At 36.6% G+C, this 18,275-nt stretch overlaps 1 protein-coding gene across 50 annotated transcripts in view; it reads left to right on the forward strand.

Moving 5' to 3' along the window:
• CLASP2 (cytoplasmic linker associated protein 2) overlaps window positions 1-18,275 on the forward strand; it is a 168,459-nt gene that overhangs the window by 56,109 nt on the left and 94,075 nt on the right. For all 50 annotated transcript variants that reach the window (XM_066245408.1, XM_066245416.1, XM_066245410.1 and 47 more), the window contains one exon: window positions 284-430. In XM_066245408.1, coding sequence (XP_066101505.1) covers window positions 284-430 — 147 coding nt within the window. The remainder of the gene's footprint in view (window positions 1-283; window positions 431-18,275) is intronic.

Here is an 18,275-nt window from a genome sequence, read left to right on the forward strand (position 1 = left end):
AAATGAAAAATGCTTTTTCTATCTTTAGAGTTAATATATTTTATTTTGTTTTGACTTTATAGATATAGGTAGTAAATATGTTAATAATTGCAATCTGGTTTTAAATTACACAGGGTTATTTTATATAGTGTTAGCCAATATATAAATGCTTATTCAAAGGAGTTTTGTATTATATATCTCAGAGTTATGATTTTATTTATAGCTTAATTTGATTTCTAAGTCTTGTGGGAAATGGAGCAAAGCTTAATTCTCCTAAAATACATTTTCCTAATGCTTTGTACAGATAAAAGCTTTGATGATGATGAATCAGTGGATGGAAATAGGCCATCATCAGCTTCTTCAGCCTTCAAGGTTCCTGCACCTAAAACATCCGGAAATCCTGTCAACAGTGCAAGGAAGCCTGGTTCAGCAGGTGGCCCTAAAGTTGGAGGTAATGTAAATCCATTTCAAATCTGATGTGCCCTTGGTATGGCCACACATACTTAGAGCTACGGAGGAGTATGTTTATTCATGACTGCAGCACGATTGCAGAGCTGGAGAATCTTTTGCAACGTGCAGAAGAGCGTGCTGCTCTTTCTAAATGTTTAAAATATTGTATATTGCTATTTCCTGTCAGAACATAAGTGAATTAGTGTTTTCTTGAGCATATTTATTTTTCAAATGCCATTTTAAAAGAGATGTGTAAGGGAATTTTTTGTTTTTTTTTTAAAGAGGAAGCAGGTTCCCCAGAATGTGACTATTAATTTTCAGGTGCTATAGTGGTTAAAGAAATAACTGATTAATTAGATGTTTTTATGCGTTCATCTAGGTAGTGAGTCTTAAATTTACCAACATTGGAAAAAATGGTTGAAGATACTGGGTGTTGAATCATTTGTCACAATAGGAAATGGGTGGTGGTCAAGTAAAATTGCCTCAAAAATGGTTTCTAAATTAGATAATAAATAGGAAAAAAACAGGTTTATGCAGTTATGCTACACATAATACATCCTTTGATCATATTAGAACTCTTGCTAGTATATTGTTTAGTTTGATTTTTAAAAATGTGTATATTTTCATATACTAGGTAGAAAGCCCTGAGTACTTTTCACATGCTAGTTTCTGCCATGTCTTTCTAATGGACTGAATCCTATACAAATAGAGTGTATATTTAACACTAAAAGGTTAGTTTCTTTTTCTTATTTTTGTTAATTTGTATCTAAATTTGGGGAAAGAGATTTTTTTTTTTAATTTTTGATAACTGGTGGGGAAATCATAGTCTTAGGATTTTTGTTTTTTCTCTTTTTGTCTATCGTTCATTTATTAAAAACAAAAAGGAAAAACTGTGTATTTTCACCAGGTTCTGTAAGCTGTGTTCTCTTGATCTTTATATACAACCAAACATTATTTTGCAAGTCTTATGATATTCTAAATTATTATAAATATTTCATTTTAACTACCATTAATGTATCATGTAACTAGCAAAAAGGTGGTATGGTAGATGTATATATACATTTATATATGTATGAATAAATATATACATATGTCTACTTATATACATATTTATATGTATATACATAAATAGGTACATAAAATACTGTGGAATAGAAATGTCTTACTGATTTCTCTGGATATTTTGAGTAATTAACACTTTAGTATTTTAATTATTTCCTCTTTGCAATTATAGGAATGTATTCTCATCTAAATATTAGTTATTATATTCTATTACATATTTGTTCTTATCTCTGGTGAAAAGTATATGATATTCTATGGTTTGTTATTTTGTAACAGGCTACATTTACTTATCACAAGAGGATTTTTTTTCTGAGTTATAGATTTCTAATCTATGATAGTTCATAATTATTTCATGAAATTGTCTTATTTGTCTTAAAATGGATAATATTTGAAATGGTGATAATATTTAATATTGTTGTGAATCTGAGCTGATGGTTTATAATCAGCTGTGATTCATGTTTTACTTTTTTTTAGTGAAAATTGAGATTGTAGTTTATCTACCAAAGGTCAATTAATTCTGGTATTAATCAAATTGATAAAAACAGATATTCTTTTTAAAGAAACAAAGACTTTTTTAATGCCACCCCATCCCCATTCCTACCCTACCCTTCTCTGGTTTGTAGTCTTACCTGATATGAAAATGTTAGGTAACTTTCATGATTGTAGTCATTAATCACTACACAGCATTAATCACAGGTTGTAACATCATCTAGGCAGTGGGTCTTTTCGTAAAAATAAAGAAGAGTCTATTTCTCCTTCCTCCTCCTGCTGCTTCTCTTGGCAATTGCAGGTTTACTCTGTATTTGTCTTGTTTGTTTTTGTTTGCCACGGCTCATTTCAGTTCACTGCCCATTTTCTGTCTAAGAAAAGGGCTCTTAGCCAGAGAATATTGATGTTCCTTCAGAAATTAATGTCATTCTTGGCTGTCAGTCCTTCTTTGAAAACTTAACTTTAAATTTTCTGTTGTTGGCAGAGGCTCATTGATTTTTAAATTAGTTGTAGAAAGTTTTCTTAAGAGTTGTAGAATCTTTGAGTTAGAAGGGACATAGGGAGTCATGTAGCTCATTTTACTATTCAAGAATAGTAGTTCCTTTCAAAATATTTCTAATAGATGATTATTCAGTATCTGATTAAAGTAATATGCGCTCATGGATTAAAATTTGGAGCAAAAAGCACCTGCAGTACCACTACATATAGAAATAATCAACTAATAAATTATGATGGACTTTCTTCCAATTACTTTTGTAATTACTTCTCCAAGTATTTTTACATATATAAATGTTTTCTTAGGAGGACAGAATTGGCATCACTCATTATGTAGTATTGTATACGTTTTTTCTTACTTGTATTTTATCCTGAGCATTTTCTCATTGTCTTAAATTATTAATTGAACACTCCTCATGACTAAATAATATCTAGGTTGCTTTCAGTATGCTCTGCTGTTACAAACTGTGCAATCCTTTTATGTATATTTTTGAGCACATCTCCAGTCATTTCCTTGGAATATATTTTAAATTAAAGTTTACCGAATTAAAAGGAGCAGGGATTTCTCATGTTCTTTCAGTTTGTTATAGTGTCCTCCAGATATGTTATAAAGACATTTCAATTCTGGATAAATTAATTCTTTCTTATATTAAAATCTGCCTTGTTAGAACCTAGCAGGGAAGATGAATTATATATTGGTTACCATGATACTTTCAAATACTTGAAGGTTGCCTGTCTCTCTTTACACTATTCTGTTTTCTAGACTGTACATTTTTTTTTCTCATAAACTTACGTGGAATATAATGGTGATTCAGTCCAGGCAGTTCCTTTGGTACTACGAAGTATATAATAAACACATACTATGGTGGTGAGTAGAGGTATAAGCCAATCACAGTTCACGGAGTTTAACAAATTTCTTTCAGATAAAATTGCCAAAATAAAAATAAAGTGAGCATCTTTGGAATCTTGACTGAATCTACTTTTGAAGTTTTAGAGTTTAATTTACTTCTCTTAGAGATGCATGTGAGGATTAAAGAAATGTATGCTATATTTAGCAAAGTATTCTATCTAGTTAGTTAAAACCAATAGGGCCTGTGTTTAATCTTTAGTGTATGATAGTGTTGCTTTGTTCTTTGGCTCTGTGGTTCAACCTGCTCTGATATTATAATTTTTTTTTTAATTTCAAAATTATTAGTTGTTAAAAAGAGTAAGAGAGAGAGAGAGAAAGAAACATTGATTTGTTGTTTTACTTATTTATGCATTCATTGGTTGATTCTTGTATGTGCCCTGACCGGGGATTGAACCTGCAACCTTGGCATATCGGGAGGATGTTCTATCTAACTAACTGAGCTACTGGGCCAGGGCTCCGTTCTCATATTATAAATGTGTGGCCCTTAAGCCAAGGAAGATAAAAATGGGTGAGGCTCCATACCAATGTATTGTTGTAAAAACTCTTGTTACCTTTTTGCTTTACTAATTAGAATAAGGATAAAGTATTTCCTTAAATTACCCATTTTCTAAGATTTGTAACTTCATTATAGGAATTTAGTTAAACACGTTTCTCACCTTCCATTTTTTTTTACTTAGTGACTTGAATACAATTGCTGAAAGTACCTGATTGTTTAAAAATACTAGTATTCTAGGTAACACTTTTCAAAAAATTGAGTGTTTTTCCTTTTTTTTTCACTTAAACCCCAAAATTTTTGAGTTAGATACTTTATTATCCTGATTTTACTGATGAGCAAACTAAAGTTTGGAGAATTAAGTGACTTGCACAAGGTCATGTATCTAATTAGTGGGCACAGTATGAAAATAACTGCTATTCTGCTACTCACACTAATCACACTGGATAAGTATGGATTCTTCTAGATTCTATAACTGAAATTATAATCTACAGTAATGATCATTCCCTTTAAATATCTGTAAGTCTGTTACTTTAAAGCTCAACTGGGCCTAGTCAGGCAGTGGCACAGTAGATAGAGCCTTGGACTAGGACATGAAGGACCCTGGTTCGAAACCCCGAGGTTGCTGGCTTGAACGTGGGCTCCTCTGGTTTGAGCAAGGCTCACCAGTTTGAGCCCAAGGTCACTGGCTTGAGCAGGGGGTCATTCAGTCTGCTTTAGCCCCCCAGTCAAGGCACATATGAGAAAGCAATCAAGGAACAACTAAGGTACTGCAACGAAGAATTGATGCTTCTCATCTCTCTCCCTTCCTGTCTGTCTGCTCCTACCTGTCCCTCTCTTTGTCTCTGTCTCTGCCACACACAAAAAATAAATAAAGCTCAACTGGTATGATTACCAGAAAAATAGACTATTTTTGGAAATAAGCAAACCTGTAATTTTTATTGGAAATAGAAATACTTTTAAAAGTACTTTCTTGTTGAAATTGCCTTTTTAAAGTTTAATTTCTGAGTTATAATATCCTTGTTCCTGTAACAATCCTTTTGGCTGCTAGTCTTTTTTTTTTTTAAGATTGAATTAGATGATGACATAATTGTTATTGTTTATAATTAGTACCACATTTTGAGGTTAGTGATTTGTCCTGAGGCTTGGATATAATTACTGAGATATGTCATTGAGCAAGTCATCAATTTTCAAAGTTCTTTCTTCCTTATTCAAGTGGACAGAATATTTTTTCTCTTTTTTTCTCCATCTAAAATGAAAAACTATTTTGAAATGGTTTTAACTTTCAATTTCTATAATTAGGTCATTACTACCTTTTCAAATTCAGTAGTACTTAACACATCTTTAGAATATTTTGTGTTTGTTTTACTTCATTTATGTCTGACCTGGGTTTCGAGAATGTCCAACCGTCTGTTTTACTCAAATTATGCTGATCATGCTAATTTTTTATGCAAACAACAGAATTGTTTTTCCTGTAACAAATGAAGATTATGAGAATTGGTACATATTTAATAAAACATTTCATAGAATTTGTTGTTTAATCTTGGAATTCAAATTTTTAACTGGTAAACCTCAGTTTTTTTGTTTTTGAATTTTATATAAAACCAAATAACTTTTCTATATGTGTTTTGTTTTATTCCCCTCATCTTCCCCTAATAACAGGGAAAGATATTTAGCCCAGAAGATTTTAACCCTGAAAGGGTGGGGTCTTAAAAATGATCTGATCCTGATTTACATGAAGAGACTGAACCACATGGAATTAAATGATATATCCAAGATCAGACAGTTGGTTGTTAGCAGAGGTGAAACGAGAACCCGGTGCTTGGCCCACTGTCAAGAGCTTCTTCTTGGATCCTCTCTGGGCTACCCTCTAACAAATACTGCATGTGATACTTTTTATTTTTAGCCATATAGCAAAACAATAGGGCTTACATTTGGAATTTGAGGATTGGTCAGTCACCATTTTGTCTTAAATTGCTGTGAATCCCATATAATTGACTGTCTATCATAAGATGCCCTTATGATATTTTTCTTGGTTTTAAGGTAAATATTCAAGTTAGTAACAGATTTTTTTTTGAGAGAGAGAGAGAGAGAGAGAAAGGAATGGAGAGAGATGAGAAGCATCAACTTGTAGTTACTTCACTTTATTTGTTCCTTGATTGCTTCTCATGTGTGCCTTGATCAGGGGGCTCCCGCTGAGTCAGTGACCCCTTGCTCAAGCCAGCGACCTTAGACTTCAAGCCAACAACCTTTGGGTTCAAGCCAGTGGCCCTGTATTCAAGCTGGTGAGCCTGCGCTCAAACTGATTGAGCCTGTGCTCAAGATTGTGACCTTGGGGTTTCGAACCTGGGACCTCAGTGTCCCAGGTTGATGCTCTATCCACTATACCACCACTGGTCAGGCAGCAAAAGATGTTATTAATATAAATCAGTAAGTTACCTACTTGCTTACTATGTGTAAGACTGTATGTTTTGCTGTAGTTATTTACATTGACCTTCATTGTTTTACCTCTTGCCCAAAACTTAGAGATAAAGAAACTTCATCGTGTATGGTTTTTATATCTTGAAGCATTATAATGTATAAGAGAAAATATGTAAATAGCCAAACTACTTTGATTGAGATTAAAGGCAAACTGAAGACCATCTGTCCACAGATTAGTTATATAGCTGTACAGAGCTGTGCACTATGTGCACAGTGTTGTGTTTGACATTGAGGAGACCGTCTGGAAAGTGCAAGGTTTTTAACTTCTACAGATGACAGTATCAGTCAATGCTTATTCTTTCACCAGCCAATGTTAACTTCATTAACATTTGGTCCTTCCATACTTCCTTGGCCTATACATTTTGACTGAGACTTAGGTGTTAGAAAACTGTAATCTCATACAGGTTGGCAAATTGATTCAAGGTTTGCCTTTGAATAGATCGCATATGTGAGGAATTTTACATTAGACTCATTATAACTTCATCTGTATAAAATAGAAGTTTGTAATGATTGTAATTCACGCTTATATTTATCATATATTATAGTTGGTTTGGTAAGAAGTGTTTCTATGATGGGCACGCTGAGAATTTATTTATTGTGAGAGACAGAGAGAGGAAAAGAGACGGACAGATAGGGACAGACAGACAAGAAGGGAGAGAGATGAAAAGCAGCAATTCTTTGTTGCAGCTCCTTAGTCTCCTTAGTAGTTCATGGATTGCTTTCTCATATGTGTCTCATATATGTCTCAGAGTGAGTGACCCCGTGCTCAAGCCAGTGACCTTGGGCTTTAAGCCAGCAACCTTGGGCTTAAAGCTGGTGACCATGGAGTCATGTCTATGATTTCATGCTCAAGCCAGCGACCTCACACTCAAACTGGTGAGCCCGCACTCAAGCCAATGACCCCGCACTCAAGCTGGTAACTTTGGGGTTTCGAATCTGCGTCCTCCATGTCCCAGTCTGATGCTTTATCCACTGCGCCACTGCCCGGACAGGCGGGCATGTTGAGAATTGAAACTAATTTTTTCCATTAACTCATCATTTTTCTTTTTTAAAACCAATTTGTATGTTTCTTACTAATGAAAACAACTGAAATGCATAATTTGTGTTTTTATAATATAAAAGGCATGCTCACTGTTTACAAGTCAAGAAATGTTTGAAAAAAATCTTTAATAATACCTTGCCTCTCTAATCCCATTGCCTTGAGATAACCAGCGGCAGATTTTTATTTATTTACTTACTTATTTATGTATTTATTTATTTATTTTTACAAGGACAGAGAGAGAGAGTCAGAGAGAGGGATAGATAGGGACAGACAGGAACGGAGAGAGATGAGAAGCATCAATCATCAGTTTTTTGTTGCGACACCTTAGTTGTTCATTGATTGCTTTCTCATATGTGCCTTGACCTTGGGCCTTCAGCAGACCGAGTAACCCCTTGTTCAAGCCAGCGACCTTGGGTCCAAGCTGGTGAGCTTTGCTCAAACCAGATGAGCCTGCACTCAAGCTGGCGACCTCGGGGTCTCGAACCTGGGTCCTCCGCATCCCAGTCCGATCTCTATCCACTGCGCTACTGCCTGGTCAGGCACCAGTGGTAAATTTGATACGTATTCTTCCACATCTTATTCTGTGTTTATTTATGTAAGTATTCAGATTATATTTTATTTTTGCCCACATTAAATGTACTAGTAAACATTTTGCAACTTGTTTTTGTTTTACAAAACATCTGTCTATCCTTCAACATTAAGAATAAGTTATTGCATCTTTTTAATAGGTATCCAGTATTCCACATTATTGATGTACCATGATTTAATAAACTGTTCCCCTGTCAGTATCATTCAGGTTATTTGCAACTTGATGCTGTTACAAGAAACACAAATCTCCATGTACTTAGAGATGTATTTAGACATTCTGGTGTTTTTAATCTGTAGAATAGATTCCTCTTAATTTGATTGTTCATTCAGAGATTGTGTGTGTTTTTAATATTATTAGAGACATTATTTTACTTTCTCCAACACTAATTATAACAGCCTTATTAATTATGGCCATTTTGATAAGTTAAAAAATGGTGCTTCTTTTTAATTTGTATTTTTTTAATCCACCTATTCATTCAACTAGCAGCCAGCAAATATTTACGGAAAGATTTTAGTATGCTGTTACTTTTGTAATCTCTGGGAAATGTCACTGAACAAAAACAGAGACCCTGCTCTCCTGGAGTTTATATTCTAGGGGCTCAGACTGTTTAAATACATTAGTTGTAATTAGCACATCCTCTTCTGTGACTTACATGTTAATATTTGCCTATTTTTTTAGTTGGATTTTTTCTCCTCATGAATTTGTTAAAGTTTTTTAAATATTAGGCCTTTGTTCTTTTGTTAACACAACTATTTCCTTAGTTTCTTCTTTGTCTTTGGCATTTTTACATCAAAATTTTACATATTTTCGTTGTAGGAGGAAAATATCTGTCCTTTTAGACTAGCAAATTTCCTGTCTTAAAAGAAGGACTGTTGTCCACTCCCAAGTTTATACAAATAGTCTAATTTATTCTAAAATATTAACTATTTTACATTTAGTTTATTCAATACATCTGGAATTTATTATGAAAAATTTTGAGTTCACAGCAAAGATGACATGCAATGAGCACATTTCACCTAGTTGTAATAACTGTCATTTGCCATATTTCTTTTTATTCTTTCTATATAGCTATATTCCCACACATTACATTTTTAAAATCACAACTTCAAAGTTAATTATAGATATTGACATTTCAGCCATGAATATTTAATATACACCTTCTAAGACTTAAAGGCATGCTAAAATTTAACCATAATACCTTTATATGAAAGAAAATACCACAATATGTATAAAACAGTTCCCTTACCAATTTTTACAGCCAAAATCATACTGACATTTTTTTTTTTTTTGTATTTTTCCAAAGTGAAGAAGTGTGGTGCGGCAGACAGACAGACTCCCACATGTGTCTGACCAGGATCCACCTGGCATGCCCACCAGGGGGTGATGCTGTGCCCATCTAGAGCATTGCTCCCCTGCACCCGGAGCCATTCTAGCGCCTAAGACGGAGGCCATGGAACTATCCTCAGCGCCCGGGCCAAGTTTGCTCCCATAGAGCCTTGGCTGCTGGAGGGGAAGAGAGAGACAGAGAGGAAGGAGAGGGGGAGGGGTGGAGAAGCAGATGGGCGCTTCTCCTGTGTGCCCTGGCCGGGAATCGAACCTGGCACTTCCACACGCCAGGCTGATGCTCTACTGCTGAGCCAACTGGCCACGGCCATATTGACTCTTTTTGAAGAGTGTAGGCCAGTTGCCTCTAAGATTATCCTGTGTTCTGGATTTTTTTGTGGTGTTATTTAACTTGTTCCTTTAGCCCCTTAATTTTCTGTAAATTTATTCTTAAACTATACACTTACCTCCTTTAAGCACTACTCTTCCATATTCAAATTTCCTTAAATGTCCTAAGAAGTTTTTTTATAACTAGTGGTTTTGTAGGGCCAGGGAGAAAAAATTTACTGAGTTTCTTAGTTCAACATACCCTCTTCTGTTGGTATAGTGAAATGCATCTTCTCACCTAAATGATACACGGAGGCTTTCTGCTTCTGATTCTGTGACACCGTATGTGTTTCGGCAGAGCATTTCTCTTCTCTTTCTTCCTTTTCTTTAGCTGCCAAGCTTTGAAAGGGTACCTCCCCCTTCTAAGTACTACTACTTACCTGTAGTACTGGGGGAACCTTACATGATACTTGGGTCCCACTACTGAAATCTTCCTCTTCTGTACAATATTCTCAGATTTTTCTCTTCAGTAAGGATTCTGTAGTTGACAGTGCTGAGCTTGGATGTTTATATTTCCCCAATGTAATTTGTAGTCCGTAACGTGAATTGAAGTTTGAGGTATTATTTTAGTTGCATTACAGTATGTGCTGTGGGTAATTTTGTTTGCTCTTCTTGGTCTCTGGTTTCTGAAGTATTTATTTGAACATCTAATTTAAATTTGGATAACTATTATTTTACCATGAGAATCATAATGTCTACTACAAGTTATAATATTTGATAAGAGAATACCTTTTTTAAAAACTTGATAATTCATTATCGCAGCATTTTCTTGATTATTGGGATATATTACACTGGGGAACAATTTTTTTTTTCATTTTCTGTTGCATGAGGTTTTAGAACTGTTTCTATATTTCTGCATCGCTGATTCCAAATCTGAAATCCATTTTTTGGTGCATGTTCTAGTTTTTATGCAATTTTAATTTATTTTTGTTAATGGCATGCAGTGGTTTTTAAATTGGAGTTAAAGGGCAGCGACTCTTGGATTGAACATAACCACAAGGCAATTAATGTTTTACAAACATCACTTTTACATAATTGTAGTTGTTTTTTAATGTAAAAAATTATTATCTGATAAAAACAACCTCTTATTTTGTTTTAAGATTGAATCATGGCCTCTTTGAGTAGGCGTAAATGTAAGAATAGTCCTGACACCTTCTGTTATATGTGGCTGTTATATACACTTCGACATCAAAGGCGCAATATTTCATCATTTGTGACACATGCATATATTGCCTATTTTCAAGTTCCCCTTGGTGATCAAGACAAGAATTGGCCTGACCAGGCGGTGGCACAGTGGATAGAGCGTCAGACTGGGATGCCAAGGACTCAGGTTTGAGACCCCGAGGTCGCCAGCTTAAGTGCGGGCTCATCTGGTTTGAGCAAAAAGCTCACCAGCTTGGACCCAAGGTCACTGGCTCGAGCAAGGGGTCACTCAGTCTGCTGAAGGCCCACGGTCAAGGCACATATGAGAAAGCAATCAGTGAACAACTAAGGTGTCACAATGCGCAACGAAAAACTAATGATTGATGCTTCTCATCTCTCTGTTCCTGTCTGTCTGTCTCTGTCTTTCCCTCTCTTTGACTCTCTCTCTGTCTCTGTAAAAAAAGACAAGAATTGGGCTCCGCATACTGTGTGTCATAATTGTGAGGAAATGCTTCATGACTGGACAAAAGGAAAACACAAAGGAATGCTTTTTGGTATTACCATGGTTTGGCGTGAACCTAAGGACCACAGCAGTGACTGTTATTTCTGCCTGATTCATACAAAGGCATCGGCAAGAAAAAAATGGCATATGATCGCATATCTCCTAATATTTCTTCAGCAATACGACCTCTCCCACACTCTGAGACACTCCTGGTTCCAGTTTTCAATGGTTTTATTTCTTCTAAAGACAAAGAAAGTGAACATGGTGATCAAGTGTATTTTGATAAGATGCATGAGGAAATGGTTATAGAATCTGAAGGGTCTTCTTCTGATACCAAGCAGTCATTAACCCCTCAGCAGTTTAGCTAAACCGAATTGAATGACTTAGTAAGAGATTTGGGCCTATCAAAGAAAGCAGCTGAGTTATTAGCCTCCAGGCTTCAAGAAAACCATGTACTTCACCAGTCAGCTAAAGTATCCAATTTCAGGAAGCGTGAACAAATTTTTGTGGACTTTTTTTTCCAAAGACAAACACTTTGTTTACTGTCATGATATCAGTAGTCTTCTCAGCCAGCTAGGTGTTACCACTTACAGTCCAACAGAATGGCAGCTATTTCTTGACAGCTCTAAACGGAGTCTGAAATGTGTTCTCCTACACAACAGTAATGTTTATGTAGCAGTTCCAATTGGTTATTCAACTCATCTGCAAGAAAATTATAATGACATAAAAATTGTTCTCGACTTTCGGAAGTATGAGGAGCATAACTGGATCATTTGTGTGGATCTTAAAATGGTAAATTTCCTGGTAGGACAACAGAGAGATTTCACGAATATCCTTGCTTTCTGTGTTTGTGGGACAGCTGAGCTCGGGAGAAACACAGAAGGAGCGGCCGAAACGTGAAGCTCTGGAAGTAGGGATGCAAAATATTGAATGAACCTGTAGTTAATCGAGACAGGATCATTTTCCCCCCACTTCACATCAAACTTGGTTTAATGAAGCTGTTTGTTCTGGCTTTGAATTGAGAAAGTGAATGCTTTCAACATATTATTTCTGCTTTTCCTGCCTTGTCTTTCGAGAAGATAAAAGCAGGTGTTTTCAATGGACCTCAAATTTGAACCCTCATACATGATGAAGAATTTACCAGGAGGATGAATAAGGAGGAGAAAGCAGCATGGCAGTCTTTGTGGCAGTTACAAAGAACTTCCCTGGCAACAAAAAAGCAGAAAACTATGAACTTCTGATTTAAAGGATGCTGTTGGCTTTCTGCGACATTGGATGTAACATGAGCGTTAAGAGTCACTTGCTGAACAGTCACCTTGATAAGTTTCCCGAAAATCTTGGAGCTGTTAGTGATGAGCAGACTACTGCTGGAGCATCAAACAAGATTGCCCTCAACAAGTACACAAACGCAAGAGCTACAAACGCAAATTTTTGCCTGAATAGAATTTAAATAAGTTTTGTGCAAATTTTATGATTAAAATAAGTGTTTTAATATGTTTCAAAATTGTAGACAAATTCTGATGCAATCATATCTTTTAGTGTATTGGTGTATTTACTGTATTATATAAATTATTATCTTTTCACAAAGATGATGCCCAAGAAGACATTATACTTCATTATGTTAAACTAAATGTTGAAAATTTTACAATAAGATGAAAACCTGTCTGACCAGTCGGTGGCACAGTGGATAGAGCATCAGACTGGGGTGCGGTGGAACCAGGTTCGAGACCCTGAGGTCGCCAGCTTGAGCACGGGCTCATCTGGTTTGAGCAGAGCTCACCAGCTTGGATCCAATGTCATTGGCTTGAGCAAGGGGTCACTCGGTCTGCTGTAGCCCCGTGGTCAAGGCACATATGAGAAAGCAATTAGTGAACAACTAAGGTGTCGCAACGAAAAACTTAATGATTGATGCTTCTCATCTCTCTCCATTCCTGTCTTTCTGTCCCTGTCCATCCCTCTCTCTCTCTGTCTCTGTAAAAAATAAAAAATAAAAATAAAAAAGGATGAAAACCTAAAACCTTGAATTGCAAAAAAAAACTGTAGCTTACAGAGAAAAAACTGTCAGGGTTGAGATCATCACACTCAAATTAGGTAAGAACAAGTGTTTTTGTGGATGCAACAACAATTTTGTTCCCCAGTGTTATTGAATCATTTCCTCTTTCCCCATTGATCTGAATTATTTCTTTGTCATGTGTCAGTTTCATTTTTTGAACTTTGCATTTTGTTCAGTTGGTCTATTCTTGTACTAAATCTAGTTGCACAATTCTCTTCGCTTTGTAAATCTGGTATCTGGCAGGGCAGGTACCCCTTCCTTTACTTGTACTAGTATATTTCAGCAGTTCTTATCTTGTTGCATTTCCAGACTTTAGAATCACCTTGTCAAGTCCCATAAGAAACCCACTGGAGGTTTGATTACCATTGTATTATTTTTGAAGACTAGACATCTTTATAATACTGAGTCTTTTTTGTCCATGAACACGGAATATTTCTCCATTTATTTTAGCATTCTTCTTTACTGTCTCATTAATTGTTATTTTTCCCAAAAAAGATTTCACTTTTTTTGTTTGGTTTGGTTTATATCTCAGATTATTTGTTATTGAACATAGTATTTTTTTAAGTAAGAGAGAGAGAGATAGACAAAGACAGACAGGAAGGAGAGAGATGAAAAGCATCAATTCTTCGTTGTAGCGCCTTAGTTGTTTATAGATTGCTTTCTCATATGTGGCTTGACCCAGGGAGGGGGCTCCTGTAGAACAAGTGACTTTTTGCTTAAGCCAGTGACCTTGGACTTAAGTCAGCAACCATAGGGCTTTAAGCCAACGACCTTTGGGCTCAAGCCAGTGATCATGGGGTCATGTCTGTGATCCCATGCTGGCAAGCCCCACGCTCAAGTTGGTGAGCCTGCACTCAAGGCAGATGAGCCTGTGCTCAAGCTGGTGACCTTAAGGTTTCAAACCTGGGTCCTCTGCATCCAGGCCGATGCTCTACCCACTTCGCCACCGTCTAGTCAGGTGAACGGAGTATTTTTTTAATTATAAAACTTTATTGAAAGAAATTTTAAAAGCCATAAGTAAATGGGCATACTACTTTCCTGGGTAGAAAGACAGTCTTACAAAGCTCAGTTCTCTCCAGATTCATCTGTAGAGTCAGGGCATTGCCTTTTTCTTTTTTTGAGGTATAAGTGACATATAACATTATATTAAGTTCAGGTGTACAACAATAAAGCTCAAATTTTAGTGTCCACAAATAGAGCTTTATTAGAATCCAGCCTTGCTCGTTCATTTCCACGTTGCTGCGGCTGCTCTGGTGCTGCAGTGGCCGAGCTGGGTAATTGCAGCAGAAACCTTATAGCTCCAGAAACCTCCAGTATTTACGGTCCGGACCTTGACAGAAACACTTACCAACCTCTGTATTAGAGAGGTTAGACAATTGGGCAAAACTCTTCTGTTTTGTTTCAGCACATTAATATCTTTCAGTGTGATTGTTGACCCAGTTACATTTGAAAGAATCAAGTTGGAAGCCAATATTTCTCATCCCTTCAGCCCAGCCTCCTTGTGTACTCCTGCTCTCCAACTGATTTTATCTAAGTATGTCTCCTCTTGGGAGGTACACTCGCTCTCCTGTTCTTGCTTTATTTCGTATTTGACAGTAGGGCCCCTTACTCTTTTTGTCTCTCCTATAGTGTTTTTTTAGATGAACTTTAAAGCTGTATCAGAATGGAATGATTATTGTGAAATGAAACAGTTTATTTAACATATTATTCTCCTATGCAGGGGTCCCTTTTATTATACTGTCGGCCAAACAAAACCATGGTGACGGAAAACATAGGCAAGATAGGACTGTAAAATGGACTGTATTTGTAATGCATGCAGGAGATAAGGATGGCTGGAATGGGGAGCTCAGCATGTCCTGTGTCGTTAAACTATTCACCTAGTACCCGGTATGCTCCCAGTAGCAACAGCTCTGCTTACATAAAGTGATTTCCAAAGATAAGAGTGAGGTAGATTGGGATCAAACCATGCAAGTTCTTGCTAAATTGGTAATGTTCATGTGCAGGCTTAGAGACCTAATTGTCACATCTGAGGTAGTCATAAGGCTGAACTTAGTGATATTTGTAGGTTTTCATCTCTGCAGCCTTTATGGGACTTTTAAAAACCATTTAATATCATATCTTTTTCCCTTTCTTCTCCTCCCCACTAATTTATTTGGTCCTACTCAAAACAGAACTTAGTATTATGATTAGAGTAAATTTTCAAAGTTAGACTTTGCTGTGTATGTCCCTAGTCAGTGGCCCTGGGATTTATTCAGGCACTCTGCATTCCCTTGAAGGGTTTTGGCATTGCTAGGGCTGATGGGTTAGCAGTTAACATTCTGTCCTATGTATGATGCCTTTTGTAAACTACATGTTCACTGTAGTAACTTCATACTGATCTCCCCTTTGCTTTCCATTCCTCTGTAAACTTGTCTTCCGCTCTGCACTTCAGCCAACTGAGGTTGTTGACTGGTTCTTCTCTGGTACATTTGTGCAGGTCTCCTCCACCAGTTGAAGGAGACTTTCCAGAAATCAGTTGTTCGTAGACACACCTGATGGTTGCTCTTGTTACTGTAACAAAGTAATTTGCAAGAAGTGGTATGTAAATGAACAAAATATATTGATGGATATGGAAAGTATTTTTTTCCATGAAAACTGTGTTAAATGTTGAGGAACTACTCAATAAGGAGAAGTCCCTAAAAGAAATTTGTTTAGTGTAAACAAACTATGTGTAAGACAACTATGAAAGATTTGGAAGGAATTTTAAAAACCTAGACTTCACATTCCTATTAGGGAACTCACTGTCAAAAACAATAAACCTCTATTAAGAGATTTGTAAATGAATGGAGTATATTAATAGAGGTAGGTATCTTATTTTTTATTTCTTTGCTTTAATTATTTTCAGTTAATCAGTTACTTGGAACTATCTCAGGGCTAAGGGTTGAGAGTTTTATTGGACTTTTTTTTCAATATCTAGGGAACAACTGGAATTTATTTACTCTTATAATTGAATTTTCTATAGCAACCACACGTTTCTTTTTAGTTTATTAAATTGTCATTGTTTTTAATTTGCATTTTTTATTAACTTGCAACTTTGTTATACTGTTCTGTGGTCAACTCATATTTCACATACAAAGATCTTCAAAGGTGGTTTGTTTATTTGTTTGTTTAGGATAAAAAGCTTCTTACATATCATTGGAAATCCTGAAGTTTTCTGTTTTTTTTTTATAATTAGGATGATACTAACTTTTTAAATCCTTTTTTTTTGTGTGTGTGTGTGTAGGGTATTCTTTTTTTTTTTTTTTTTCTGAAGTTGGAAACGGGAAGGCAGTCAGTCAGACAGACTCCCGCATGCGCCCGACCGGGATCCACCCAGCACGCCCACCAGGGGGTGATGCGCTGCCCATCTGGGGCGCTGCTCTGTTGCATCCAGAGCCATTCTAGCGTCTGAGACAGAGGCCACAGAGCCATCCCCAGCGCCCTGGCAAACTTTGCTCCAATGGAGCCTTGGCTGCTAGAGGGAAAGAGAGAGACAGAGAGGAAGGAGAGGGGGAGGGGTAGAGAAGCAGATGGGCGCTTCTCCTGTGTGCGGGACTCCTGCACGCCAGGCCGATGCTCTACCGCTGAGCCAACCAGCCAGGGCTTAAATCCATTTTTGAAGTACTGACATTTTCTTTGCCTGATGATAAATTTAATTGGGGACCTATTTTTTTAGCTGGAGAGATTGTTTTTTTAGCTAATTGTCACTTGTGGCATACATCTTGTGTATTTGAAATCCATTTCATGTGTTGAATTCTTACCATGAAGGATTAACTAGTTGGAGTAGAGTTGGAAACTGGTACCACTTGTGTCAGGCAAGACTCGGTCAAGAGACAGGAACCAAAACAGATACTCTTACAGAGAGAATTTTAATATAAAGAATTGTTGAATGGGTATTGATGAATTAACACAAAAAGAGAACACTGAAGTGTCCTGAAGTTAGCAGTTACAGCACACAGCTCCTGTCGCTAGAGCTGGAGGAACAAAGTGAGGAGGTTAAAATTATTAAAACTTAGAGGCTTAGAGGGGGTCCCTGCAGAGCCTTGACTCAGACTTCTGGGGGCGGAGGGAAGGGGTATAGCTAACTGACGTCTCTGATGGGTGAAGTGAACTGGTTTAGTTAGAAAAAGTACAAAATGAAACCAGGCGCTAGTAGAAACAAAGGTCCTTCCAGAGTTTCTAGGTTTTTTGACAAGAAGAGGATGAGCAGTCAGGAAGGGGCAGGTGGATCCCTTCTTCCTTAGCTTCTAGTCTCTCTAGCAACCCCCACTGACAGCGTTTAACTGGAAAGCACTAGCGGCAGCAGGAAAATGATGAGCTTAAATCCAGACCCACTGCCACAGACTATCACAGAGGGGCTTTGAAGCTGAAAGGCAGTAGGTTAACTACTGGCTCTTAAACAACAACTACCTATTAAGTTTACTGTTTGATTGTCTATGTGCAATAAAGCAAGATTGGTTAGCATATTTAAGTTTTAATTCAAGGCCCTCGTTTTTTTCACATTTGCTTTTCTGACCACTGGGACACTCATGGATCCTCTACATCAGTGATTTTCAACCTTTTTTGAGCCGCAGCACATTTTTTACATTTACAAAATCCTGGGGCACACCACCTACCAAAATGACACAAAATGACACTCTGTTAGAATTTATTTAAAGTTTAAATAAATTACATTTATTAAAAAAAAGTTAAATAAAAAAGGATAACCCCTTCATATATACAGTCCCATGTAATATCCCTCATATATACAGTCCCATGTAACATCCCTCATATATACAGTCCCACGTAACATCCCCTTACAAATACAGTCCCATGTAACATCCCCTCTTATACAGTCCCACGTTACATCCCCTCATATA

The sequence above is a fragment of the Saccopteryx bilineata genome, chromosome 10 (assembly GCF_036850765.1).
Source record: "Saccopteryx bilineata isolate mSacBil1 chromosome 10, mSacBil1_pri_phased_curated, whole genome shotgun sequence".
NCBI classification, from domain to species: Eukaryota; Metazoa; Chordata; class Mammalia; order Chiroptera; family Emballonuridae; genus Saccopteryx; species Saccopteryx bilineata.